Source organism: Calonectris borealis, chromosome 33, assembly GCF_964195595.1.
Source record: "Calonectris borealis chromosome 33, bCalBor7.hap1.2, whole genome shotgun sequence".
NCBI lineage: Eukaryota > Metazoa > Chordata > Aves > Procellariiformes > Procellariidae > Calonectris > Calonectris borealis.
This window is the reverse complement of record NC_134344.1, coordinates 380,792-408,568: the sequence shown is the minus strand read 5'-3', so window position 1 is coordinate 408,568 and position 27,777 is coordinate 380,792. Positions and strand designations below refer to the sequence as shown.

The following is a 27,777-nucleotide window of genomic DNA, read 5'->3' as shown; positions in this document are numbered from 1 at the left end:
CAGGGCTCCCTGCTGGTCCATACTGGTCTGTAGGGATCTTTACCGGCATTAATGATCCAAACGGATCTGTAGGCCTACCTACTGGTCTCAACTGGTCCATTCTGGCATATACTGGTCAGGGCAAGAGAAAGTCTCTACTGGCCTGTAAGAGCTTCCTACTGGTCCGTACTGGTCTATAAGGTTTCTCCTAGCATTAACTGGTCCAAGCGGATCTGTAGGGCTCCCGACTGGTCTGAACTGGTCCATTCTGGCGTATACTGGTCAGGGCAAGAGAAAGTCTCTACTGGCCTGTAAGAGCTTCCTACTGGTCCGTACTGGTCTCTACTGCTCTACAGTGGTTCCTTGTGCTACCTACTGGTCTAATCTAGTCTCTACTGGTCTGCAGGGCTCCCTGCTGGTCCATACTGGTCTGTAGGGATCTTTACCGGCATTAATGATCCAAACGGATCTGTAGGCCTACCTACTGGTCTCAACTGGTCCATTCTGGCATATACTGGTCAGGGCAAGAGAATGTCTGTACTGGCCTGTAGAGCTTCCTACTGGTCCGTACTGGTCTATAAGGTTTCTACTAGCATTAACTGGTCCAAGCGGATCTGTAGGGCTCCCTACTGGTTTGAACTGGTCCATTCTGGCATATACTGGTCAGGGCAAGAGAAAGTCTCTACTGGCCTGTAAGAGCTTCCTACTGGTCCGTACTGGTCTATAAGGTTTCTACTAGCATTAACTGGTCCAAGCGGATCTGTAGGGCTCCCGACTGGTCTGAACTGGTCCATTCTGGCGTATACTGGTCAGGGCAAGAGAAAGTCTCTACTGGCCTGTAAGAGCTTCCTACTGGTCCGTACTGGTCTATAAGGTTTCTACTAGCATTAACTGGTCCAAGCGGATCTGTAGGGCTCCCGACTGGTCTGAACTGGTCCATTCTGGCATATACTGGTCAGGGCAAGAGAAAGTCTCTACTGGCCTGTAGAGCTTCCTACTTGTCCGTACTGGTCTCTACTGCTCTACAGTGGTTCCTTGTGGTACTTCCTGGTCTAATCTAGTCTCTACTGGTCTGCAGGGCTCCCTGCTGGTCCATACTGGTCTGTAGGGATCTTTACCGGCATTAATGATCCAAACGGATCTGTAGGCCTACCTATTGGTCTGCACTGGTCCATTCTGGCATATACTGGTCAGGGCAAGAGAAAGTCTCTACTGGCCTGTAAGAGCTTCCTACTGGACCGTACTGGTCTATAAGGTTTCTACTAGCATTAACTGGTCCAAGCGGATCTGTAGGGCTCCCGACTGGTCTGAACTGGTCCATTCTGGCGTATACTGGTCAGGGCAAGAGAAAGTCTCTACTGGCCTGTAGAGCTTCCTACTGGTCCGTACTGGTCTCTACTGCTCTACAGTGGTTCCTTGTGCTACCTACTGGTCTAATCTAGTCTCTACTGGTCTGCAGGGCTCCCTGCTGGTCCATACTGGTCTGTAGGGATCTTTACCGGCATTAATGATCCAAACGGATCTGTAGGCCTACTTACTGGTCTCAACTGGTCCATTCTGGCATATACTGGTCAGGGCAAGAGAAAGTCTCTACTGGCCTGTAGAGCTTCCTACTGGTCCGTACTGGTCTATAAGGTTTCTACTAGCATTAACTGGTCCAAGCGGATCTGTAGGGCTCCCGACTGGTCTGAACTGGTCCATTCTGGTCTATACCGGTCCGTACTCACGCAGGGGGGTGAAGAGAAGCAGCAGCACCAGGGCTAAGGTCCGGACCACCCACAAAGCCCTGTGGCGCTCGCGGTTCCGTTTCAGCTCCCGCTCCAGTTCGGAAGCGTGGTCCTCGGCAATCCTCCCCAGCGACTGATAGAGACCTTCGGCGTCCAGCTCCGGTATCGGCGGCACCGCCGCCGCCGCCGCCACCGCCGCCGCCACCGCCGCCTCCAGCCCCGCCAACGCCACCTCCGCCTCCGCCAGCACCGCCTTCGCCTTCGCCAGCGCCTTCGGCACCGTCCCCGGTGTCCCCAGCGCCTCCGCCAGCCCCACCAGCGCCCGCAACGCCTGCTCGAAGGCCGCCGTAGCCGAGGCCGCCATCGAGGACAGTGACGGAGAGGACATCCTGCAAGGGACCCAGGTGGCCGGGTGGGGACCCAGGCGTCTGCGGATGGGACCCAGGTGTCCGGGGAGGGGACCCAGGCGTCGGGGAGGGGACCCAGGTGCCGGGGAGGGGACCCAGGCGTCCGGGGAGGGGACCCAGGTGTCCGGGGAGGGGACCCAGGCGTCCGGGGAGGGGACCCAGGTGTCCGGGGAGGGGACCCAGGCGTCGGGGAGGGGACCCAGGCGTTGGGGAGGGGACCCAAGTGCCCGGGGAGGGGACCCAGGCGTCGGGGAGGGGACCCAAGTGCCCGGGGAGGGGACCCAGGCGTCGGGGAGGAGACCCAGGTGTCGGGGAGGGGACCCAGGCGTCCGGGGAGGGGACCCAGGCGTCGGGGAGGGGACCCAGGCGTCCGGGTGGGGACTCAGGCGTCCAGGGAGGGGACCCAGGCGTTGGGGAGGGGACCCAGGTGTCCGGGGAGGGGACCCAGGCGTCCGGGGAGGGGACCCAGGCGTCGGGGAGGGGACCCAGGCATCCAGGGAGGGGACCCAGGTGTCCGGGGAGGGGACCCAGGCGTCGGGGAGGGGACCCAGGCGTCCGGGGAGGGGACCCAGGCGTCGGGGAGGGGACCCAGGCGTCCGGGGAGGGGACCCAGGCGTCTGGGGAGGGGACCCAGGCGTCGGGGAGGGGATCCAAGTGCTTGGGTGGGGACCCAGGCGTTCGGGAACGGGACCCAAGTATCCGGGTGGGGACCCAGGCGTTCGGGAACAGGACCCAAGTGTCCAGGAGGGGACCCAGGCACCCAGGGGGGGGACCCAGGTGTTCAGGAATGGGATCCAAGTGTTTGGGTGGGGACCCAGGCACCCGGGGTGGGGACCCAGGCGTTCGGGAACAGGACCCAAGTGTCCGGGAGGGGACCCAGGCACCCGGGGTGGGGACCCAGGCGTTCGGGAACAGGACCCAAGTGTCCGGGAGGGGACCCAGGCACCCGGGGTGGGGACCCAGGCGTTCGGGAACAGGACCCAAGTGTCCGGGAGGGGACCCAGGCACCCAGGGTGGGGACCCAGGCGTTCGGGAACAGGTCCCAAGTGTCCGGGAGGGGACCCAGGTGTTCTGGAACGGGACCCAAGTGTCCGGGAGGGGACCCAGGCACCCAGGGGGGGACCCAGGCGTTCGGGAACAGGTCCCAAGTGTCCGGGAGGGGACCCAGGCACCCGGGGTGGGGACCCAGGCATCGGGGAGGGGACCCAAGTGTCTGGGAGGGGACCCAGGTGTTCTGGAACGGGACCCAAGTGTCCGGGTGGGGACCCAGGCACCCAGGGGGGGACCCAGGTGTTCAGGAACAGGTCCCAAGTGTCCGGGAGGGGACCCAGGCACCCAGGGGGGGACCCAGGTGTTCAGGAACAGGTCCCAAGTGTCCGGGAGGGGACCCAGGCACCCAGGGGGGGACCCAGGTGTTCAGGAACAGGTCCCAAGTGTCCGGGAGGGGACCCAGGCACCCGGGGTGGGGACCCAGGCGTTCGGGAACAGGTCCCAAGGGTCCGGGAGGGGACCCAGGCACCCGGAGTGGGGACCCAGGTGTTCGGGAACAGGACCCAAGTGTCCGGGAGGGGACCCAGGCACCCGGGGTGGGGACCCACGCGTTCGGGAACAGGTCCCAAGTGTCCGGGAGGGGACCCAGGCACCCGGGGTGGGGACCCACGCGTTCGGGAACAGGTCCCAAGTGTCCGGGAGGGGACCCAGGCACCCGGGGGGGACCCAGGCGTTCGGGAACAGGTCCCAAGGGTCCGGGAGGGGACCCAGGCACCCGGAGTGGGGACCCAGGCGTTCGGGAACAGGACCCAAGTATCTGGGAGGGGACCCAGGTGTTCTGGAACGGGATCCAAGTGTCCGGGAGGGGACCCAGGCACCCGGGGGCGACCCAGGTGTTCAGGAATGGGATCCAAGTGTCCGGGTGGGGACCCAGGCACCCGGGGTTGGGACCCAGGCGTTCAGGAATGGGATCCAAGTGTTTGGGTGGGGACCCAGGCACCCGGGGGGGACCCAGGTGTTCAGGAATGGGATCCAAGTGTTTGGGTGGGGACCCAGGCACCCGGGGTGGGGACCCAGGCGTTCGGGAACAGGACCCAAGTGTCCGGGAGGGGACCCAGGCGTTCGGGAACGGGACCCAAGTGTCCGGGAGGGGACCCAGGCACCCGGGGTGGGGACCCAGGCGTTCGGGAACAGGTCCCAAGTGTCCGGGAGGGGACCCAGGCACCCAGGGGGGGACCCAGGCGTTCGGGAACAGGTCCCAAGTGTCCGGGAGGGGACCCAGGCACCCGGGGTGGGGACCCAGGCGTTCGGGAACAGGTCCCAAGTGTCCGGGAGGGGACCCAGGTGTTCTGGAACGGGACCCAAGTGTCCGGGTGGGGACCCAGGCACCCGGGGGGGACCCAGGTGTTCAGGAATGGCATCCAAGTGTTTGGGTGGGGACCCAGGCACCCAAGGTGGGGACCCAGGCGTTCGGGAACAGGACCCAAGTGTCCGGGAGGGGACCCAGGTACCCAGGGGGGGACCCAGGTGTTCAGGAATGGGATCCAAGTGTCCGGGAGGGGACCCAGGCACCCGGGTGGGGACCCAGGCATTCGGGAACAGGTCCCAAGTGTCCGGGAGGGGACCCAGGCACCCAGGGGGGGACCCAGGCGTTCGGGAACAGGACCCAAGTGTCCGGGAGGGGACCCAGGCACCCAGGGGGGGACCCAGGCGTTCGGGAACAGGACCCAAGTGTCCGGGTGGGGACCCAGGCACCCGGGTGGGCACCCAGGCGTTCGGGAACAGGTCCCAAGTGTCCGGGAGGGGACCCAGGCACCCAGGGTGGGGACCGAGGTGTTCGGGAACAGGACCCAAGTGTCCGGGAGGGGACCCAGGTGTTCTGGAACGGGACCCAAGTTTCCGGGAGGGGACCCAGGCACCCAGGGGGGGACCCAGGTGTTCAGGAATGGGATTCAAGTGTTTGGGTGGGGACCCAGGCACCCGGGGTTGGGACCCAGGCGTTTGGGAACAGGTCCCAAGTGTCCGGGAGGGGACCCAGGCACCCGGGGGGGACCCAGGCGTTCGGGAACAGGTCCCAAGTGTCCGGGAGGGGACCCAGGCACCCAGGGGGGACCCAGGTGTTCAGGAATGGGATCCAAGTGTCCGGGAGGGGACCCAGGCACCCAGGGTGGGGACCCAGGCGTTCGGGAACGGGACCCAAGTGTCCGGGAGGGGACCCAGGCACCCAGGAGGGGACCCAGGTGTTCAGGAATGGGATCCAAGTGTTTGGGTGGGGACCCAGGCACCCGGGTGGGGACCCAGGCGTTCGGGAACGGGACCCAAGTGTCCGGGTGGGGACCCAGGCACCCGGGTGGGCACCCAGGCGTTCGGGAACAGGTCCCAAGTGTCCGGGAGGGGACCCAGGCACCCAGGGTGGGGACCGAGGCGTTCGGGAACAGGACCCAAGTGTCTGGGAGGGGACCCAGATGTTCGGGAACGGGATCCAAGTGTCCGGGTGGGGACCCAGGCACCCGGGGGGGACCCAGGTGTTCAGGAATGGGATCCAAGTGTTTGGGTGGGGACCCAGGCACCCGGGGTGGGGACCCAGGTGTTCAGGAATGGGATCCAAGTGTTTGGGTGGGGACCCAGGCACCCGGGGTGGGGACCCAGGCGTTCAGGAACAGGACCCAAGTGTCCAGGAAGGGACCCAGGCACCCGGGAGGGGACCCAGGCGTTCTGGAACAGGTCCCAAGTGTCCGGGAGGGGACCCAGGCACCCGGGGTGGGGACCCAGGCGTTCGGGAACAGGTCTCAAGTGTCCAGGAGGGGACCCAGGCACCCAGGGGGGGACCCAGGTGTTCAGGAATGGGATCCAAGTGTTTGGGTGGGGACCCAGGCGTTTGGGAACAGGTCCCAAGTGTCCGGGAGGGGACCCAGGCACCCAGGGTGGGGACCCAGGCGTTCGGGAACAGGTCCCAAGTGTCCGGGAGGGGACCCAGGCACCCGGGGGGGGACCCAGGCGTTCGGGAACAGGACCCAAGTATCTGGGAGGGGACCCAGGTGTTCGGGAACGGGATCCAAGTGTCCGGGTGGGGACCCAGGCGTCTGGGGGGGACCCAGGTGTTCAGGAATGGGATCCAAGTGTCCGGGTGGGGACCCAGGCACCCGGGGAGGGGACCCAGGCGTTCGGGAACGGGATCCAAGTGTTTGGGTGGGGACCCAGGCACCCGGGGAGGGGACCCAGGCGTTCGGGAACAGGACCCAAGTGTCCGGGTGGGGACCCAGGCACCCAGGGTGGGGACCCAGGCGTTCGGGAACAGGACCCAAGTGTCCGGGTGGGGACCCAGGCACCCAGGGTGGGGACCCAGGCGTTCGGGAACGGGACCCAAGTGTCCGGGAGGGGACCCAGGCACCCAGGGGGGGACCCAGGCGTTCGGGAACGGGACCCAAGTGTCCGGGAGGGGACCCAGGCACCCGGGTGGGGACCCAGGCACCCGGGGTGGGGACCCAGGCGTTCAGGTGTGGCCGCCATGGCCGCTCCAAGGGCCCCAGGCGCCCGGGTACGGGAACCCCTCCACTTCCCCTTCCGCAGCCACGGCGGGACCCAAGCACCCGGGTGCGGCTCCCCCACCCCCCCCGCCACCCCCCAGCTCCCCCCTCCCACCCCTGGGGTCCCCCCCACCCACCCCCAAAGGGACCCAGGCGTCCCCAGCTCCTACCTGCCTGCGCCCCTCGATGCCGGTCCCACAGGCGGTGGCACCCACGTCACCGTCCCTCCCACACCCTCGCGGGACCCGGGCGCCCGGGGTGATGGGAGGGACCCAGGCGCCCACATCCCCCCACCCCGTTTACTCCCCCAGGGCCCTGATTTACACCCTCGGGGCCCTGATTTACACCCTCAGAGCTCCCCTTTACCTCTCAGGACCCCATTTACTCCCTCAGGGCCCAAATTTACCCCTCAGGGCCCAGATTTACCCCCTCAGGGCCCAGATTTAATCACCATGGCCCTGATTTACACCCTCAGGGCCCTGATTTACACCCTCAGAGTTCCCATTTACGCCCCGGGACCCCATTTACTCCCTCAGGGCCCAGATTTAATCACCATGGCCCTGATTTACACCCTCAGGGCCCTGATTTACACCCTCAGAGCTCCCCTTTACCTCTCAGGACCCCATTTACTCCCTCAGGACCCAAATTTACCCCTCAGGGCCCAGATTTACCCCCTCAGGGCCCAGATTTAATCACCGGGGCCCTGATTTACACCCTCAGGGCCCTGATTTACACCCTCAGAGCTCCCATTTACGCCCCGGGACCCCATTTACTCCCTCAGGGCCCAGATTTAATCACCATGGCCCTGATTTACACCCTCAGGGCCCTGATTTACACCCTCTGAGCTCCCCTTTACCCCTCAGGACCCCATTTACTCCCTCAGGGCCCAAATTTACCCCTCAGGGACCAAATTTACCCCTCCAGGCCCCAGATTTACACCCTCAGGGCCCAGATTTAATCCCCGGGGCCCTGATTTACACCCTCAGGGCCCTGATTTACACCCTCGGGGCCCTGATTTACACCCTCTGAGCTCCCCTTTACCCCTCAGGACACCATTTACCCCTCAGGACCCCATTTACTCCCTCAGGGCCCAAATTTACCCCTTCAGGCCCCAGATTTACCCCCTCAGGGCCCAGATTTAATCCCCGGGGACCTGATTTACACCCTCAGGGCCCTGATTTACACCCTCAGAGCTCCCATTTACGCCCCGGGACCCCATTTACTCCCTCAGGGCCCAGATTTAATCACCAGGGCCCTGATTTACACCCTCAGGGCCCTGATTTACACCCTCAGAGCTCCCATTTACCCCTCAGGGCCCAAATTTACCCCTCAGGGTCCAAATTTACCCCTCAGGGCCCAAATTTACCCCCCCAGGCCCCAGATTTACCCCCTCAGAGCCCCGATTTAATCCCCGGGGCCCTGATTTACACCCTCAGGGCCCTGATTTACACCCTCAGAGCTCCCCTTTACCCCTCAGGACCCCATTGACTCCCTCAGGGCTCAAATTTACCCCTCCAGACTCCAGATTTACCCCCTCAGGGCCCAGATTTACACCTCCAGGGCCCTGATTTACACCCTCAGGCCCCAGATTTACACCTCCAGGGCCCTGATTTACCCCCTCAGGGCTCAGATTTGCTCCCTCAGGCTCATATTTACCCCCTGGGGCCCGGATTTACGCCCTCATGCCCTGATTTACACCGCCAGGGCCCTGATTTACACCGCCAGGGCCCTGATTTACGCCCCGGCCTCAGCTTTACCCCCCTCACGCCTCAGATCTGCCCCCCCTACTGCGGACGCAGCTTTACCCCTGGCCCCGCCCCTCGAGTCCTGATTGGCGGAGCCCCCGCGGGGGGGCGGGACGAGCTGCTGCTCGCTCCGCCGCGGCTCCACGCCCAGGCGCGGTCTCCCATTGGCCAGCGGGGAGGCGGGACTTTTTCGTTGCCGCGTCTCATTGGCTGTCGCTTTCCCGCCGCCGGAGGGAGGGGGCGGGCTCTTTGCCCGGCTCCGTGCGTTGATTGGCTGCGCTGCGCGGAGCGGGAGAGCGGCGGCGGCGGCGCGTTCCCGGCGTGCACCGCGCGGTCGTGAGGGGGACGGGGGGTACTGGGTGTACTGGGAGGTACTGGGAGCATCAGTGTGGGTTGAACTGGGGCTTACTGGGACGTACTGAGGCTGGGGGGAGGAATTGGGAGTTACTGGGAGCCCCTGGGGCCGTGGGGAGGGGGAAATGGGGAGTTACTGGGAGATACTGGGAGTGTGTGGGGTTAACTGGGAGTCACTGGGAATATGAGGGGGCGGTCATTGGGAGTCACTGGGGGTACTGGGACCCCCTGAGACCTTGAGGGGGGGAATGAGGAGATACTGGGGGTCACTGGGTGATACTGGGAGCCACTGGGAGTGTGTGGGGGTTACTGGGAGTCACTGGGAATATGAGGGGAGGGTTACTGGGAGTCACTGGGGGTACTGAGACTCCCTGGAACCTTGAGGAGGGAAATGGGGAGATACTGGGAGTCACTGGGAGATACTGGGAGCCACTGGGAGCATGGCAGGGGGGGACTGGGAGTCACTGGGAATATGAGGGGAGGGTTACTGGGTGTCACTGGGAATATGAGGGGGCAGTAACTGGGAGTCACTGGGGGTGCTTGGAGCCCCAGGGACCTTGAGGGGCGAAATGGGGAGATACTGGGAGGCAGCGGGAGTGTGTGTGGGGAACTGGGAGTCACTGGGAATATGAGGGGGCAGTTACTGGGAGCCACTGGGAGTGTGTGGGGGTTACTGAGAGTCACTGGGAATATGAGGGGAGGGTTATTGGGAGTCACTGGGGATACTGGGCCCCCTTGGGACCTTGAAGGGGGAATGGGGGGCTACTGGGAGCCACTGGGAGTGTGTGGGGGTTACTGAGAGTCACTGGGAATATGAGGGGAGGGTTATTGGGAGTCACTGGGGATACTGGGCCCCCTTGGGACCTTGAAGGGGGAATGGGGGGCTACTGGGAGCCACTGGGAGTGTGTGGGGGGAACTGGGAGTCACTGGGAATATGAGGGGGCAGGTACTGGGAGCCGCTGGGAGTGTGGGGGGGTTACTGGGAGTCACAGGGAATATGAGGGGAGGGTTACTGGGTGTCACTGGGGGTACTGGGAATCCCTGGGACCTTGAGGAGGGGGATAGGGAGTCACTGGGAGCTACTGGGAGTTAGTGGGAGCATGTTGGGGGTTACTGGGAGTCACTGGGAATATGAGGGGGTGGTTACTGGGAGCTACTGGGACCGTGAGGGGTGAACTGGGAGTCACTGGGGTCTATTGGGAGCATGAAGAGGGGAACTGGGACTATGGGAGCTGTGGCAGGAGGTACTGGGAGTCACTGGGGGTTACTGGGAGTCGGGGGGGTGTTGTGGGACTGGGAGTCACTGGGGCCATGGCAGGGGGAACTGGGAATTACTGGGAACTGGGAGTCACTGGTTGTTACTGGGAGCCATTGAGTACCGGGACTGTGCGTAGGGGGGGAAGCAAGCCCTTACTGGGAGGTACTGGGACTTACTGGGAGTTGTCCCACCCCAAGGTACCACCCAATGGCCGAGAGTCACCAGGGCACTGGTGAGCCCCTCCCCCCCTCGCCCCTCCCCCTTCCCCCCCTCGCCCCTCCCCGTTCTCCCCTTGCCCCTCCCCTCCCCCCCATTGCCCCTCCCCCTTGCCCCTCCCCTCCCCCCCCAGGTCTGCGGGGCCTCCTCCCCCCATCGCACTTTGTGCTCCGCCCCCCCGGCCCCAGCACCAGGTAAGGGTCTCCCAGTTCTCCCAGTTACCCTTCCCAGTCCTCCTTGTAATCCTCCCAGAGCCCTCCCAGTGCTCCCAGTAGCCTTCCCAGTGCACCCAGTTGCCCCCCAGGTACTCCCCAATTATTCCCCCTGTGCTCTCATGTTCCCAGTAGCTGCCCAGTACTCCCAGTAACATCCCAGTTACCCCCCCCAGCGCTCCCAGTAGCCCTCCCAGTAACCTCCCAGCGCTCCCAGTAGCCCTCCCAATAACCCCCTAGTGCTCCCAGTAACCCCCCAGTACACCCAGTTGCTCCCCAGGTACTCCCTAATTACTCTCCCTGTGCTCTCATGTTCCCAGTAGTTGCCCAGTAACCCTCACTTCTCCCAGTAACGTCGCAGTTACCCCCCCAGTGCTCCTTGTAATCTTCCCAGACCCCCCCAGTGCTCCCAGTAGCCCTCCCAGTAAACCCCTAGTGCTCCCAGTAACCCCCTCAATGCACCCAGTTGCTCCTCAGGTACTCCCCAATTTCTCTGCTGTGCTCTCATGTTCTCAGTAGCTGCCCAGTAACCCCCAGTGCTCCCAGTAACCTTCTAATAACTCCCCCGGTGATCCCAGTAAACCCCAGTGCTACTGGTAGCCCTCCCAGTAACCCCCAGTGCTTCCTGTAATGCCCCAGTTTCCCTCTCCAGTGTTCCCAGTACACCCCAATGCTGCCAGTAGCCCTTCCAGTAAACCCCCCAGTGTTCCCAGTAATCCTCCCAGTAACCCCCAGAGCCTGGACACCTAGGCCCCCTTTGACAGGACCCTGGAGGCGGAGCTTGAGGCTGAGAAGAGGCGGAGCCAAGCCCTGGAGGTGGAGCTTGAGGCTGAGAAGAGGCGGGGCCAAGCCCTGGAGGTGGAGCTTGATGTTGAGAGGAGGCGTGGCCAAGCCTTGGAGGCAGAGCTTGAGGCTGAGAGGAGGCGTGGCCAAGCCTTGGAGGCGGAGCTTGAGGCTGAGAGGAGGCGTGGCCAAGCTCAGGGGGCGGAGCCTGATGGGGGGCAGCCCCTGGAGGAGGTGAGCCCAGGTGCCTGGGGACCACGTCCCCTCCCCTTGGGGACACGATGGCCCTGTCCTCAGGGCATCCCCATGGTGGGGGTGACACGGTGGCCATGTCCCCTGTCCCCATGGTGTCCCCGGGGTGTCCCCATGTCCCCTGCCCCCATGGTGTCCCTGGGGTGTCCCCCTGTCCCCAGGGCGTCCCCATGGTGGGGGTGACACGGTGGCCATGTCCCCTGTCCCCACAGTGTCCCCAGGATGTCCCCATGTCCCCTGCCCCCATGGTGTCCCTGGGGTGTCCCTCTGTCCCCAGGGTGTCCCCGTGGTGGGGGTGACACGGTGTCCGTGTCCCCTGTCCCCACAGTGTCCCCAGGATGTCCCCATGTCCCCTGTCCCTCTGGTGTCCCCGGGGTGTCCCCCTGTCCCCGGGGTGTCCCCATGCTGTCCCCGTTCCCCCCAGTGCCAGGCCCAGGTGCTGCTCCAGGCCCGGCTCAGCGCCCTCGGTCACATCCTGACCCTGCAGGAGCATGAACTGGGTCGCGAGGTGGGGCCCCCCTGGGGGGGCTTTTGGGGGGTGAGGGGGGGCATAGGGTGCCCCTGGGGGGCCCTTTGGGGTGCTGGGAGGGGCCCTGGGATGTTGGGAGGGGCCCCTTGGGTGCGGAGGGGGGGGGGGTCCTGGGGGGCAATGGGAGGGTCTTGGGGTGCTCCACGTGGGGGCCAGGGGGGTGCTGGGTTGGGCCTGGGGTCTACTGGGGGGCTTTGGGGCTCCCCTAGGGCGCCACTGAGAGGGGCTTTTGGGGTGCTGAGGGGACCCCAGGGTGTTGTGAGGTGCCCCTGGGGGGCAATAGGGTGCCACAGGGGGTCCTTGGGGGGCAATAGGGTGACATGGGGAGTTGAGGGGGATTCCTAGGGTGCTCTGGGGGGGTCCAGGGGGTCTCTGGAGTGCTAAGGGGGGGCAGGGGTGCTTGGAAGTTGGTCTGGCGGGCCCTGGGGTGCCATAGGGTGCCCCTGAAGGGGGGGCTTTTGGGGCCCTGGGGTACCACAGGGGGGTCCTGGAGGCACAGTGGGGTGACACAGGGTGCTGGGGGAGGGCTGGGCTGCTCTGGGGGGGTTGGGGCACCCCTGGGGTGCCATAAGATCCCACTGGGGGCCTTTTAGGGTGCTGAAGGGGTCTCGGGTGCTCCTAGGATGGACATGGATGTGTTGGGGGGGGGGGGCTTGGGTGGCTTTGGGGTGTCTCTGGGTGCTTGGGGGTGGGCAGGATGTCAGAGGGGTGTCTGGGTGCCCTGGGACACTTACGGCTCCCCCCAAACCCCCCAGCTGCCCCCCCCCGAGGTCCCCGTAGCGGTGGCCCCCCCCCGGCTGCAGGCACTCCTGGGGCGCTGGCGGGAGAAGGTCTTCACCCTCCTGGTGCAGCTGCGGGTGCAGGAGGAGGCGCAGCGGGTGCTGCGGGCGCAGGTGGGTGCCCGGACACTTGGGTCCCATCTTGGGGGGGGGTTGGGGGGGCACCAGGACTCCTGGGTCCCTCCTGAGGGGGCACCTGGACTCCTGGGTCCCTCCTGTGGGGTGCCTGGGTCCCATCTCGGGGAGGGGGGGGGGGGTAGGTTCCTGAGTCCCATCTGGGGGGTTGGGGGGCACCCAGAGTCCTGGGTCCTTCCCGAGGGGTGCCTGAGTCTCATCTGGGGGGGTTGGGAAGCACCCCAAGTCCTGGGTCCCTCCCAAGGGGTGCCTGGGTCTCTTCTGGGGAGTTTGGGGGGCACCCAGACACCTGGGTCCCATCTGGGGGGGTCAGGGGGTGCCTGGACATCTGGGTTCCTCCCGGGGGGGATGCCTGAGTCTCATCTGGGGGGGTTGGGGAGCACCCCAAGTCCTGGGTCCCTCCCAAGGGGTGCCTGGGTCCCTTCTGGGGAGTTTGGGGGGCACCCAGACACCTGGGTCCCATCTGGGGGCGTCAGGGGGTGCCCGTTCACCTGGGTCCCTCCCAAGGGGGGGTTCCCAAGTCCCTTCTAGGGGGGTTGGGGGGTTTCCCGGATGCCCGGGTCCCTTCCAGGGATCACCTCTTTCCCTCTGGGGGGGCTCCTGGATGCCTGGGTCCCTCCTGGGAGACTCCCGGAGGCTTGGGTTCCTCAGGTGGGGGCGCTGGGGGCGGCGGTGGCAGCGGGGACGCGCCGGGTGACGCGGCTGGAGCTGAGCTTGCGTGAGAGGGCGGCCACCGCCGAGCTGCAGCGTCGGGACACCGAGGTCAGCAGGGACACGGCGGGGGGACACGTGGGACATATGGGGACCTGCTGGGGACATGGGGACCTGCTGGGGACACGGGGGACATATGGGGACCTGCTGGGGACACGGGGACCTGCTGGGGACACGGGGGACATATGGGGACCTGCTGGGGACATGGGGACCTGCTGGGGACACGGGGGACATATGGGGACCTGCTGGGGACATGGGGACCTGCTGGGGACACGGGGGACATATGGGGACCTGCTGGGGACATGGGGACCTGCTGGGGACACGGGGGACATATGGGGACCTGCTGGGGACATGGGGGACATACGGGGACCTGCTGGGGACATGGGGACCTGCTGGGGACCCGGGGGACATATGGGGACCTGCTGGGGACACGGGGGACATATGGGGACCTGCTGGGGACGTGGGGACCTGCTGGGGACACGGGGGACATATGGGGACCTGCTGGGGACATGGGGGGACCTGCTGGGGACATATGGGGACCTGCTGGGGACATGGGGACCTGCTGGGGACATGGGGGCACACGTGGGACATATGGGGACCTGCTGGGGACATGGGGACCTGCTGGGGACACGTGGGACATACGGGGACCTGCTGGGGATATGGGGACCTGCTGGGGACACGTGGGACATATGGGGACCTGCTGGGGACATGGGGACCTGCTGGGGACATGGGGGTACACGGGGGACATATGGGGACCTGCTGGGGACACGGGGGACCTGCTGGGGACATGGGGGGACACGGGGGACATATGGGGACCTGCTGGGGACATGGGGGACCTGCTGGGGACATGGGGACCTGCTGGGGACACGGGGGACATATGGGGACCTGCTGGGGACATGGGGACCTGCTGGGGACACGAGGGACATATGGGGACCTGCTGGGGACATGGGGACCTGCTGGGGACATGGGGGGACACGCGTGGGACATATGGGGACCTGCTGGGGACATCGGGACCTGCTGGGTACATGGGGGGACACATGTGGGACATATGGGGACCTGCTGGGGACATGGGGACCTGCTGGGGACATGGGGGACCTGCTGGGGACACATGGGACATATGGGGACCTGCTGGGGACACGGGGGACATATGGGGACCTGCTGGGGATATGGGGACCTGCTGGGGACACATGGGGACCTGCTGGGGACACGGGGGACATATGGGGACCTGCTGGGGACATGGGGACCTGCTGGGGACATGGGGGGACACGCGTGGGACATATGGGGACCTGCTGGGGACACCGGGACCTGCTGGGGACGTGGGGGGACACGTGGGACATATGGGGACCTGCTGGGGACACGGGGACCTGCTGGGGACACGGGGGGACATGATGGGGACATATAAGGACACACTGGGGACATGTGTGGGGCATATGGGGAACTGGTGGACACATGGGGACCTGCTGGGGAAACACAGGGACACGCGTGGGACATACGGGGACATGCTGGGGACGTGGTGACCTGCTAGGGACACGTGGGGACGCACGTGGGACACGTGGGGACATGCTGGGGACACGGGGACCTGCTGGGGAGATGCCTGGGAAATGGGGGGACACACTGAGGAGACAAAGAGCCACACTGGGGACGTGGGGACATGGAGGAGGACGTGGTGGGGACACACAGGGCCATGCTGGGGACATGGGGACACAGAGAGACACGTCCAGGCCAAGTTGGGGACGTGTTGGGGACACAATGGGGTCACAGGGGTGGGTCGGGGGTGGCTTGGGGACGTGGGGACACACTGGGGACATCACAGGGGGCCGGTTGGGGACATGATGGGGACACACTGAGGACATCGGTGACCAGTGGGCCGTGTCCCAGTACCTGGCCGGGGAGGTGACCCAGAGTGGGGACATGGGGACAATGGGAGGGCTTGGGGACAGGTTGGGGACGCAGTGGCACTTGTCCCAGCGCCTGATGCAGGAGGTGACACAGCAGCGGGGACGGGCAGAGGCGGCTGAGGAGGCACTGGGGGGACTGGTCCAGGCGGCTACCAGGTACTGGGAGGGGACTGGGAGGAACAGGGGATACTGGGAGGGACTGGGGGACAACTGGGGGGGACTGGAAGGGCACTAAGAGGGACTGGGGGGGAACTGGGCACCGAGAGGGATGGGGGGGAGCAGGGAGGAAACTGGGGGGGGGACTGGGAGGGACTGGGGGCCACTTTGACGGACTGGGAGGGACTGGGGAGACACTGGGAGTGGCTGGGGGGGACTGAGATAGAAGCCAGGGGGTTACTGGGAGGCTCTGGGGACACTGGGAGGGAACTGGGAAGGAACTAAGAGGCTTCTGGGGGATATTGGGAGGGGACTGGGATGGGGACACTGAGAGGTCACCAGTGTCCCTGACCCAACACTGTCCCATCCCTGCTGCTCCTGTCCCGTGTCCCACCCCGTCCCCATGTCCCACCCCGTCCTCGTGTCCCCCCCCATGTCCCCTGTGTCCCCCCCCCATCCTTGTGTCCCCCAGGCTGGCCGGGGTGGTGACAGCACGCGAGGCTGAGGTGACAGCAGCCACCGGGACCATGGTCACCCTCAGCGCCCGCCTGCGTCGGGTGGGACAGCGGCTCCGCGTCCTCCAGGGTACGGGGACACGGGGACGGGGGGGACATGGGGATGGGGACACAGGGAGGGAGACTTGGGGACACGGATGGGGACAGGGAGGACCAGGAGGGGATGGGGACATGGGGACAGGGAGGGGATGGGGACACAGGGATGGGGAGGGGGACATGGGGATGAGGACACAGGGAGGGAGACTTGGGGACACGGATGGGGACAGGGAGGACCAGGAGGGGATGGGGACATGGGGACAGGGAGGGGGACATGGGGACAGGGAGGGGATGGGGACACAGGGATGGGGAGGGGGACATGGGGATGGGGACACAGGGAGGGAGACTTGGGGACAGGGAGGGGGACATGGGGACAGGGAGGGGATGGGGACACAGGGATGGGGAGGGGGACATGGGGATGGGGACACAGGGAGGGAGACTTGGGGACAGGGAGGGGGATGGGGACATGGGGACAAGGAGGGGGACACAGGGATGGGAAGGGGGACATGGGGATGGGGACACAGGGAGGGAGACTTGGGGACACGGATGGGGACAGGGAGGACCAGGAGGGGATGGGGACATGGGGACAGGGAGGGGGACATGGGGACAGGGAGGGGATGGGGACACAGGGATGGGGATGGGGACACAGGGAGGGAGACATGGGGACATGGGGACAGGGCCATGGGGACAGGGAGGGGGACATGGGGATGGGGACACAGGGAAGGAGACGTGGGGACAGGGGGACAGGGAGGGGGACGTGGGGACAGGGGGACAGGGAGGGAGATACGGGGACAGGGAAGGGACAGGTACACGGGGACAGGCATGGGGACGCGGGGGTGGGGACAGCACAGGCACGAGGACAGGAACAGAGTGTCCCTGATGCCACCATCACCCCTCCTCCGCAACGAGTGGCCCTGGACTCAGCCTGTCCCCAGGGCTGGTGACCTCGGTGTCATCCTGTCCCCTGTCCCCAGGGCTGGTGGCCCCGGCGGTGGCCTTGGACCGGCCGCGGTGGCAGCGGGACCCGGCAGGGGACGAGTGAGTGATGGGGGAGGGGCCCGGATGCCCGGGTCCATTTTGGGGGTGCTGAGGGACACCAGGGGACCCTGAGAGTGGGAGTGGACCCCGTGGGTGACATTGGGACCCCAAGGGTGGCAGGGGGACACTGAGGGGGACATTGGGACCCTGGGAGTGACTGAGACCGCAGAGAGACCCCATCCCTGCTCTTGGGGACCCCAGGGGTGACACAGTGGCACTGTCCCCACCCTGCTGGCCCTGACCCACGTCTGGGGCCGGGGGTGACACGGTGACGCTGTCCCCAGCCCAGTGGCCAAGGTGACAGGCAGCGTCCATCTGCTCGCGGGGACAAGGGCCAGGGTCCGGCACAGCGGTGAGTGGGGACGCGCTGGGGACAGGGGACAGGGGACATCGCTGGTGGGACTGGAGGGGACACCGAGCAGGTGCCAGGGGACACACTGGGGACCCAGTGCCACCCTGTGCCCCTGTGGGTGAGCAGTGGCTGCCGTGTCCCCACTGCGGCCTGTCCCTGTCCCCGCAGCGGTGGCCTTGGGGGCGGCTGAGGGGGTGACACACGGGCAGGTGACAAAGGACGAGGTGATGCAGGACAAGGCGACGCGGGGCGAGGTGAGGTGGCTTGGGGACACGGGTGGGGACACAGAGAGGGGACACGAGGGGGCTGGAGATGTGGGGAGGTGGCATGGGGAGGGGCCAGGGGACATGGGGAGGGGGTGACAAGGGAGGGACATCGGTCTGGGAGGGCACTTGGGGACAGGGGTGGCTGCTGTCCCCGTGTCACCCCTCGTGTCACCCCCAGGCCACCCCCTTTGGAGACAGGACGGGCCCCGCCCTGGGCAGAGGTAGGTCCGGCCCCTGTGGCACTTGCGGGTGTCCCCATGTCCCCCCTGGTGTCCCCATATCCCACCCCATGCCCCTGTGTCCCCCCCTCAGTGTCCTGTGACACCCCTGGGTGTCCCACAATGTCCCCCCAGCCCCCAAGTGTCCCCCAGTGTTCCCCCCATGTCCCCTCAGCCCTCCAATGTCTCCCCAATGTACCCCTCCGTGTCCCCAATGTCCCCCCAGCCCCCCCCGCCAGCCCCCAATGTCCCTCCACGTCCCCAGTGTCCCCCAACGTCCCTCCATGTCCCCCCAGCGGCGCTGGGCTCCCTTGTGACGCAGCTGCAAGCCTTGGGCGCCGCCATCCTCGGGGACGATGGGGACAACGGTGACAACGGTGACCCCTCCTGACCCCTCCAATCCTGCTGCAGGGTGAGTCACCCCCCACCACCCCAGCCAGTGGGGAGGGGACCAGTTTGGCCCAGTCCGGCACTGGTGTGACCCACGTGTCACTTCCCAGATGTCACTCAGCTCCTGCTCAGGTTTATGACGAAGGCAGCTCGTGCCGTGTGTCACGAGGGGACACGGGGGGGACACGGGGGGGACACAGGGAACGCCGGCGCTGCGCCAGAGGAAGGATGAGCGCTTGCATCATCGCTCGTTTTGCTCATAGATACGCAAATTAACGAATTAACGAGTTAATAAGCGATGAACCCTCATGACTGGAGTGGCGAATAAGCAAATTCAGGCGATAAACTACTCCGTGCAAAGAGGATCGAGCCCTTCTTGGTTCGTTATATTTCTTAACGAGCTCGTAAAGTTTAATTTCGAGAGATCCAAAGGGACCGCGACGTTTTATCGGCGGCAGAAGCGAGATCTCCCCCGGCGTTCGCTGTCGTTTTCTTCTCCTCTCCTACTTCGCGCGCGGGTGGCGGAGGGAAGGCGGCAGAAGCAGACGCGAGCTAAAATCCCGCGGGAATAAGGTGCCTCCCGGCTGGGAGCCCGAGAAGGACCCCGCGGTCCACTCTTGAGTCCTTATTTACGATTTTAAAACCGCTCACCTATTTTATTTTTCCACGACGTCGCTCGTTACCGTTCACCCCGGGAATATTTTTTCGCCCCGGTGCGAGCGCCCTTAACGCGATATTTCGTAGCTGAATTTGCGCTGTTTTGTTGCAACTTTGCTGTTTTCGGCCCGTTTTTGGGCTGGTTTCTTCTAAGAGCGGACCTTGTAGAGGCTGGTGGTCAAGCTCTCCTGAGCAGGTCTTCGAAGCCGTCTTCACCTTGGACCTTTTTCTTCTGTAACGTTCCCTCGTTTGATTTCGTGCCGACTTTTCAGTCGGAGCAGGATAATATTTGTATCCGTGAATTTGAGCGAGACGGGTTGAGTATATTTGAGTAAACCCGCAGAACGTCGTCCCTAAACCAAGTAAAACTCCCGATATCGTTAATATCAAACTGATTAATTGCTTCAATATTGGGGTAAGAGAAGGAAATAGATGTGACAACCGGTTCTACCATTTTTTTCCTTTTGGATCCCGTCTTATGTTTTTACACGACAGCTCTTTAAGTTTTTCAGTTCGGTTTCTATAGGTTTAGTAGGGATCTGGGGGTGCTGGTTGGCCAAGAGGGCAAACCACATCTTGGGGTGGCCGCATCCCTGTTCTCGGTGGCCCCCGTCCCTGTTTGCGGTGGCCCCGTCCCTGTTTGCGGTGGCCCCGTCCCTGTTCGTGGTGTCCCCCGTCCCTGTTCTCGGTGTCCCCCGTCCCTGTTCTCGGTGGCCCCGTCCCTGTTCTCAGTGGCCCCCGTCCGTGTTCGCGGTGGCCCCCCTCCCTGTTCGCGGTGGCCCCCCTCCCTGTTCTCGGTGGCCCCCACCCCTGTTCTCGGTGTCCCCACCCCTGTTCTCGGTGGCCCCGTCCCTGTTCTCGGTGGCCCCCCTCCCTGTTCTCGGTGGCCCCCCTCCCTGTTCTCGGTGGCCCCCGTCCCTGTTCGCGGTGGCCCCCGTCCCTGTTCTCGGTGGCCCCCGTCCCTGTTCGCGGTGGCCCCCGTCCCTGTTCTCGGTGGCCCCCTCCCTGTTCGCGGTGGCCCCCCTCCCTGTTCGCGGTGGCCCCCGTCCGTGTTCTCGGTGGCCCCCGTCCCTGTTCTCGGTGGCCCCGTCCCTGTTCTCGGTGGCCCCGTCCCTGTTCTCGGTGGCCCCCGTCCCTGTTCTCGGTGTCCCCCACCCCTGTTCTCGGTGTCCCCCACCCCTGTTCTCGGTGTCCTCCACCCCTGTTCTCGGTGGCCCCCTCCCTGTTCTCGGTGGCCCCATCCCTGTTCTCGGTGTCTCCCATCCCTGTTCTCGGTGGTCCCCCTCCCTGTTCTCGGTGTCCCCCACCCCTGTTCTCGGTGTCCCCCACCCCTGTTCTCGGTGTGCCCCCTCCCTGTTCTCGGTGGCCCCCTCCCTGTTCTCGGTGGCCCCCTCCCTGTTCTCGGTGGCCCCATCCCTGTTCTCGGTGTCTCCCATCCCTGTTCTCGGTGGTCCCCATCCCTGTTCTCGGTGGCCCCCCTCCCTGTTCTCGGTGGCCCCCCATCCCTGTTCTCGGTGGCCCCCATCCCTGTTCTCGGTGTCTCCCATCCCTGTTCTCGGTGGCCCCCATCCCTGTTCTCCGTGGCCCCCATCCCTGTTCTTGGTGGCCCCCATCAAGCCGGTCACGCGAGGGGATTGTCCCGCTGTATTGTGTGCAGATCTGGGCCCCACCATTTGAGAAGGTTGTGAAGGTCCTCAAACATGTCCAGAGGAGGGCGACCGAGCTGGTGAAAGCTGAGGAGCAGCTGAGGACTTTGGGCTTCTCTAGTTTGGAGAGAAGGAGCTTGAGGGGTGACCTGAGGAGGGGACGTGGAGAAGGAGGTGCTGAGCTCTTCTCCCTGGGATCCAGGGACAGGAACGGCTCAAAGCGGCACCAGGGGAGGTTCAGAGTGGACATTCGGAAGCATTTCTTTACCGAGAGGGTGGTCAAACCCTGGAATGGGCTTCCTGGGGAGGTGGTCGGTAATGGATCCAGTGATGGATCCGCTGGATGGATCCTGGTAATATTTGGCAGGAGTTTGGCGGATGACAACCGTAGCGGAGGTTTGAGAAGGGGAAAAGGAGAAAAGGTCGCGTGCTGGCGAGCGGGCAGTTGTCTTGGAGCAGCGAGGGATCCGGTTGATGAGTAGGAAGGGGAAAATGTAGGGTTGGAAAAGGAAAAAAGGAGGAAAAGGAAAAGGAGGAAAAGGAAAAGGAGGAAAAGGAAAAGGAGGAAAAGGAAAAGGAGGAAAAGGAGGAAAAGGAAAAGGAGGAAAAGGAGGAAAAGGAAAAGGAGGAAAAGGAGGAAAAGGAAAAGGAGGAAAAGGAAAAGGAGGAAAAGGAAAAGGAGGAAAAGGAGGAAAAGGAGGAAAAGGAAAAGGAGGAAAAGGAGGAAAAGGAGGAAAAGGAAAAGGAGGAAAAGGAGGAAAAGGAAAAGGAGGAAAAGGAGGAAAAGGAAAAGGAGGAAAAGGAGGAAAAGGAGGAAAAGGAAAAGGAGGAAAAGGAGGAAAAGGAGGAAAAGGAGGAAAAGGAGGAAAAGGAAAAGGAGGAAAAGGAAAAGGAGGAAAAGGAGGAAAAGGAAAAGGAGGAAAAGGAGGAAAAGGAAAAGGAGGAAAAGGAAAAGGAGGAAAAGGAGGAAAAGGAGGAAAAGGAGGAAAAGGAAAAGGAGGAAAAGGAAAAGGAGGAAGGGAAGTGTAAGCGATTAGAAATGCAAAACAGACGGCTCGAGTCAGAACTTCGGCCCCAGGCAGTCGCAGAAGGTGAAGAGCGCAGGAGGAGGCGGTTGGAAGCCGTTTTAGACCCGGTTCAAGTTCGTCGTGCCGTGGATGACGATGTTCGGGATATCTGGAAACGAGCGGAGCCGCGGGTGATAACGAGGCCGATTCCCTGCCCTCTTGGCACCAGTAAACAACAGAGCGCACCCACGGGGGGCACAAGACTCGTCTCTAATTAATTAATCGGGAGGAGAGACACCGAGGTAACCCAACCACCTCCACCTTATCCTCGCTGAACCTCCATCGTTAGCATCAGGTCCGGGAATATTGGATACCACGGGATCAAATATTCCCAGTCCCTTACGGATTTGCACTCTGCCTCCCACCGAACGTGGGAGGGAAAAGCCTTTGAACTCGGAGCTGAGAAATCGTTAGCGTTAGCCGTTAAGACAGGCTTAAACTTAAACTATTTTCCGAGAGGTCCTTCGACGGAGGACCTCAACGGATAAATCAAGCAGATTTATCACTCTACGCCCCACGGGATGAAAACCGGAGAAGAACCTCAGCTAAAATAAATGGAATAAAAAAGAGATGGTCTGTCTCCGTGGAAAATACGAGGGGAAAATTGGGAAACGCTCGACAAAGACGATGGGAAATGTGTTTGGATAAGGAGCTCCCTCCGAGTTGGTTCAACAAGTTGGTAACTCCTCTTCTACTGGCTGGGTTTTAAGTTAACTTCTCCTGATGGTCCTCTGGGACTTGTGTCAGGAGATGGGGGTGACGCCGTAGGATAACGACGGGAGCCAGAGGACGTGAGCTCGGAGATAGACCCGAATCTATCGGCGTTAAACCTAGACTGGGAACCTCCGGTGAAACCAGGGTCGGGGTTCGGTTCGGTGGCCGCTGCTCCCACCGCTAAGGATCCAAGTCCTGAGATGACGGTCGTGGTTAATGATTGCCACCGGCCAACGTTCCTCGTTGATGAGGGAGCCCAAATATCGACGGTAGATGAGGACACCTGCAGAGTTACCAATCTATTGCCAACTGCTGCTCCTCTACCCCACAACAAGCTACTTAATATTCCACGATGCAAATGAACCTGTTGATGTTAATCGTCTTGTTTCTGGATTGAGAAAAAGAGCTGGAAAAAAGTTGTCAAGTCTCATCCCCCTCCAGCTCTCCAGTATAACCAGTAAAGAAACCTAATGGCAAGTGGAGACTAACATCTAGATGATGTTTTAATAGGTGGATGCCCAGCAGAAGCCGTGGAACGGGCCGTGGAGGTGATTATAACGCACCGAGAGTTAATTGAGGTAGAGGAAGGAAAGAAAGAAGGACCCAGCCGGGAAGTGACATTTTGGGGAGTCAGATGGAGAGGTGGGAGGAAAATGGTTCCTCCTGAGGTCCTCCAAGAAATCCCAAGAGTTACCCAGCCCCAAGAATAAAGGAGTTAGGTGCTGTGACGAGGACTTTAGGATTTTGGAGGACACATATTCCAGGATTTCATATAATAACGTGACCATTCTAGAAGTTACTCAAGAAAAATGCAGTCTGGGCATGGACTCCACCACGTGAAGAGGCCCTGGAGCTTCTAAGACCAACAGGAATGCGTATCCATCATTGGGACCCCTCTCGCTGCATATCCGGGTGGGAGAGATGGAATATTGGTGGGACCGTGTCAACAAGGACTTCCCAAGGAGCTCCAGTAGAGTGCTCAGCACAGTTCCTCAAACCTTTGATGAGGTTCTAGCAGCTTATGAAGGGTTGGGAACAACTGAACCCTCAACTCAAGGAAGAAGTTTAAGGTTCCACGTGCCAATACCTCGTCTTAAACGTCTTCTCGGTGGTAAACCACCGCCTTTAGATGTAGCACCTAAGACCACTGTACGGAGGTGGGACTGTATATCCATCACAGGGTGGCTTGACTAAGGAGAATAAAGTTGCTGAAGCTGTGGAGCACGCAGCAATGGCCACTGAATACACGGAGCCTCCATGTTCTCCTACCCAGGATGCACCTGAACTCAATCCCCACCAACCAGATGGTGTCTTGACTGATGGGAGCGCTCCTAAAACCTTGGGTGAATGGCAAGGAAGAGCTGCTGCTGGATCTGTAGCTGCTGGACTTGTGGTAATGGAGAGAGTAGAAGGTTCTGCTCAACCGGTAGAGTTCTAGGAGGTGGTATTAGCTCTTAGAGATGGCGTATGGACCATATACGTCTGGACCACGTACGTATGGGCTGGTGCTACGCAACGGCAAGGAAATTGGGCAAAAGGCAACTGGCAGATGGAGAATGGAGATGGTTGGAGAAGAAAATACTGAGAACAAGATCACCATCTCCCGTCCTACTGCTATAGGAGCTGCATGCTGGAAAAATGCCACTCGGGTGGCCAGATGGACCAATACGGGCGACCAGCAGTAGAAACGCTGGATGTTCTTCTGCCTTGAGTATTGGATGGTCAACTGGCTCCATGAATGGTGGAGACCTGTATCATCGTGAAGCAAGACCACGTTGGCCAACCTCTAAACGACAAGTCCCACCAGTGACCACTCGTGGATTTGGTAATGGTAGGAGGAGTTAATCAAAAGTCAACCACTTAGGGAAGGGAAAGTCCTTTGGGACACTTGATTCCATCCCATGACACCAACCTCTGAAGGGTGGAAATTTCTGATGACCGGAGTCGAAAGAGTTAACGAGTTTGGGTAACGTTTTATCCTCCAGGTACCGCGGCAGGATTAAACCGATGGTTTGGGGTGCACCTGATGCTATAGGAGATATGGGTCACCTCTGAAAAATGTAAGAGTGTCTCGAGCGTGGACTTTGAAACCCTACGGAGCTCTGAGGAAGGGTGCGGTGGAAAGTTGGAAGGGGTTAATTAAACAACTCAAACGGCAAAATGATGATGCTAATTAGGGGAGGAACTTAGGGGAGACCATACCAGTGTTGAACTCACGGCGGACTCCTAAGGGTAGGCCACTGGAGAGAGGTCCACGTGCAGACCCAACACCAGCAGGATGCTTTGATCACCTCCAGGTATCCAGGAGAACGGGGAGAGGAACCCAAACCCATCCCTCGGGAAACGCCGGGTGGGAAAATCCACTTTCGAGAGAGGGAAATGGTGGAAGCGAGATGATTCGTTCCTGACCCAAGACTTTGGTTGTCCTTCTCCCTCCCTAGGAACCATTGGACCTCCTGGATGAACAACTGGAAAGCTCTCCTTGAACCTTCATCCTTTGGAAAGTATCCACCTAAAAAGTGTAGCGACTGTTCCCGGGAGCGTTGTTACCACCCGGTGAGGTGTTACCACCGGAGAAGATGTGGAGAACATCTTCAAAAAAAGACAAGAACCTTCATGGCCAATCCTAACCCTGCCATGGGGTGGTTTCCCTCACCGAAATCTTGATGGATAATCAAGGAAATCCAGTTAGTCCATCATGTCCCAGTTGGTGACCTCCGCCGTAACGTGGACGCTGAGACCCAACGTACCCAGAACCCACCGGTGGGGCAGCAGGAACCGAGGTGTCCACGCGTGACCACCTTTTGTGAATGGGGACCAGTTTGGCACTGGTGGGACCTCCACTTCTCCATGTGTCACCCCATAGGTGACAGTGCCATCCCAGTTTGGCACTGGTGAACCCCCATGTCACCACATAGATGACCGTACCATCCCAGTTTGGCACTGGTGGGACCCCACGTCCCCATGTGTCACCCCATAGATGACAGTGCCATCCCAGTTGGGCCCAGTTTGGCACTGGTGGACCCCCACATCACCACATAGATGACCGTACCATCCCAGTTTGGCACTGGTGGGACCCCACGTCCCCATGTGTCACCCCATAGGTGACAGCGCCATCCCAGTTTGACCCAGTTTGGCACTGGTGGACCCCCATGACACCACATAGGTGATAGTGCCGTCCCAGTTTAGCAGTGGTGGGACCCCACGTCCCCATGTGTCACCCCATAGGTGACAGTGCCGTCCCAGTTTGGCACTGATGGGACCACACATCCCCATGTATCATCCCATAAGTGTCAGTGCCATCCCAGTTTGGCCCAGTTTGGCACTGGTGGACCCCCATGTCACCACATAGGTGACAGTGCCATCCCAGTTTAGCAATGGTGGGACCCCATGTCCCGATGTGTCACCTCATAGGTGACAGTGGCATCCCAGTTTGGCCCAGCTGCACACTGGTGGGACCCCACATCACCCCCGGGTGGCAGTGCCATCCCAGTTTGGCCCAGTCTAGGACTGGTAGGACCCCACATCACCTTGTGTTACCTCCCAGGGGACAGCACCATCCCAGTATGGCACTGGTGGGACCCCCACAACTCCATGTGGCACCCTATAAGTGACAGTGCCATCCCAGTTTGGCACTGGTGGGACCCCACTTCCCCATGTCACCCCATAGGTGGCAGCACCATCCCAGTATGGCCCAGTCTGGCACTGGTGGGATCCCCATGTCACCCCGTAGGTGACAGCACCATCCCAGTATGGCCCAGTCTGGCACTGGTGGGACCCCACTCTCCCCTGTGTCACCCCGTAGGTGACAGCGCCATCCCAGTATGGCCCAGTCTGGCACTGGTGGGACCCCCATGTCACCCCGTAGGTGACAGCACCCTCCCAGTATGGCCCAGTCTGGCACTGGTGGGACCCCCATGTCACCCCGTAGGTGACAGCGCCATCCCAGTATGGCCCAGTCTGACACTGGTGGGACCCCCATGTCACCCCGTAGGTGACAGCGCCATCCCAGTATGGCCCAGTCTGGCATTGGTGGGACCCCACTCCCCCCTGTGTCACCCCGTAGGTGACAGCGCCATCCCAGTATGGCCCAGTCTGGCACTGGTGGGACCCCCTCGTCACCCTGTGTCACCTCCCAGGTGGCAGTGCCATCCCAGTTTGGCCCTGTCACTTACTGGTTCTCCCCATCCCGGTGACCCAACACTTTATTTTATTCCTTTTTACAACTTTGCTCCTTTTTCGCACCATTTCAGCCCATTAAAGCTCATGGGGTGACATCACCGGTGGCACCGTGTCCTGTCACGTGTGGCACTTGGGGACATGAGTGTCCCTGCATGGGGGGGGGGGATGTCCCCGAGGACAGGAGGGTCCTGGGGGGACATTGGGGCCCCCCATGGGGACAGGGGTGTCCCCAGGAGGGGGGGGGGGGACATGGGGGCCCCCCATGGGGACAGGGGTGTCCCCAGGAGGGGGGGGGGGAGCAAGGGGACAGGGGTGTCCCCAGGAGGGGTGGGGGGGGACATTGGGGCCCCCCATGGGGACAGGGGTGTCCCCAGGGGGTGGCTGCGGGCGGGCAGGAGGACCCAGGGGCGTCCGCTCCCGTTGCCATGGTCACCGGTTGCCACGGCGACCCAGCCGGGCCGCTAGTTCCGCCCCGCGCACCGCCATTGGCTGCCGTGCTCCCGCCCCGCGTGTGCTGATTGGCCCGGCCTTGCACCGGAAGCGGAAGGGAGACGAGGGCAGGGGCTGGAACACAAATTGGGGATGCTCTTAATTGGGAGCTGGCCCCAAACCAGTACAGGGCCTGAACTGGGGACTGGTCTGAACTGGGAAAGAGCCTTAAACTGGAACAGAGCCTCAGCTGGCCCTGGCTCTGAGCTGGGCCGGGCCCTGAATGGAACTGGGCCTGGAGCCTGAGCGGGGCCTGGAGCCTGAGCGGGGCCTGGAGCCTGAGCTGGGCCTAGAGCCCTGGGGCCTAGAGCCGGAGCAGGGCCTAGAGCTGGAGCTAGGCCTAGAGCCGGAGCTGGGCCTAGAGCTGGAGCTAGGCCTAGAGCCTGAGCGGGGCCTAGAGCCTAAGCTAGGCCTAGAGCCCTGGGGCCTAGAGCCGGAGCTGGGCCTAGAGCCGGAGCTGGGCCTAGAGCTGGAGTGGGGCCTAGAGCCCTGGGGCCTAGAGCCTGAGCGGGGCCTAGAGCTGGAGCTGGGCCTAGAGCCCTGGGGCC

The 27,777-nt window shown here is 62.4% G+C and overlaps 1 protein-coding gene across 1 annotated transcript; it reads left to right on the top strand.

Moving 5' to 3' along the window:
• Positions 1–1,486: 1,486 nt before the first annotated feature.
• CCHCR1 (coiled-coil alpha-helical rod protein 1) lies at positions 1,487–26,838 on the top strand. Its single transcript, XM_075134572.1, has 16 exons — positions 1,487–1,503; positions 1,711–1,744; positions 1,847–2,110; positions 10,186–10,220; positions 11,181–11,433; positions 11,876–11,959; positions 12,736–12,873; positions 13,546–13,656; positions 15,574–15,659; positions 16,132–16,244; positions 17,185–17,248; positions 17,533–17,600; positions 17,769–17,854; positions 18,045–18,087; positions 18,381–18,496; positions 25,000–26,838. Exons 1-15 carry the CDS (start codon positions 1,487–1,489, stop codon positions 18,473–18,475), a joined length of 1,491 nt encoding a protein of 496 aa, XP_074990673.1. The 3' UTR covers positions 18,476–18,496; positions 25,000–26,838.
• Positions 26,839–27,777: the final 939 nt, after the last annotated feature.

Bases quoted from the DNA above. Each gene is read 5' to 3' on its own strand.
- CCHCR1 (XM_075134572.1), top strand. The intron at 1,745-1,846 runs GTCCGGACCACC...AGCGACTGATAG, and splicing joins GCAGCAGCACCAGGGCTAAG to AGACCTTCGGCGTCCAGCTC. The intron at 13,657-15,573 runs GTCAGCAGGGAC...CACTTGTCCCAG, and splicing joins TGCAGCGTCGGGACACCGAG to CGCCTGATGCAGGAGGTGAC.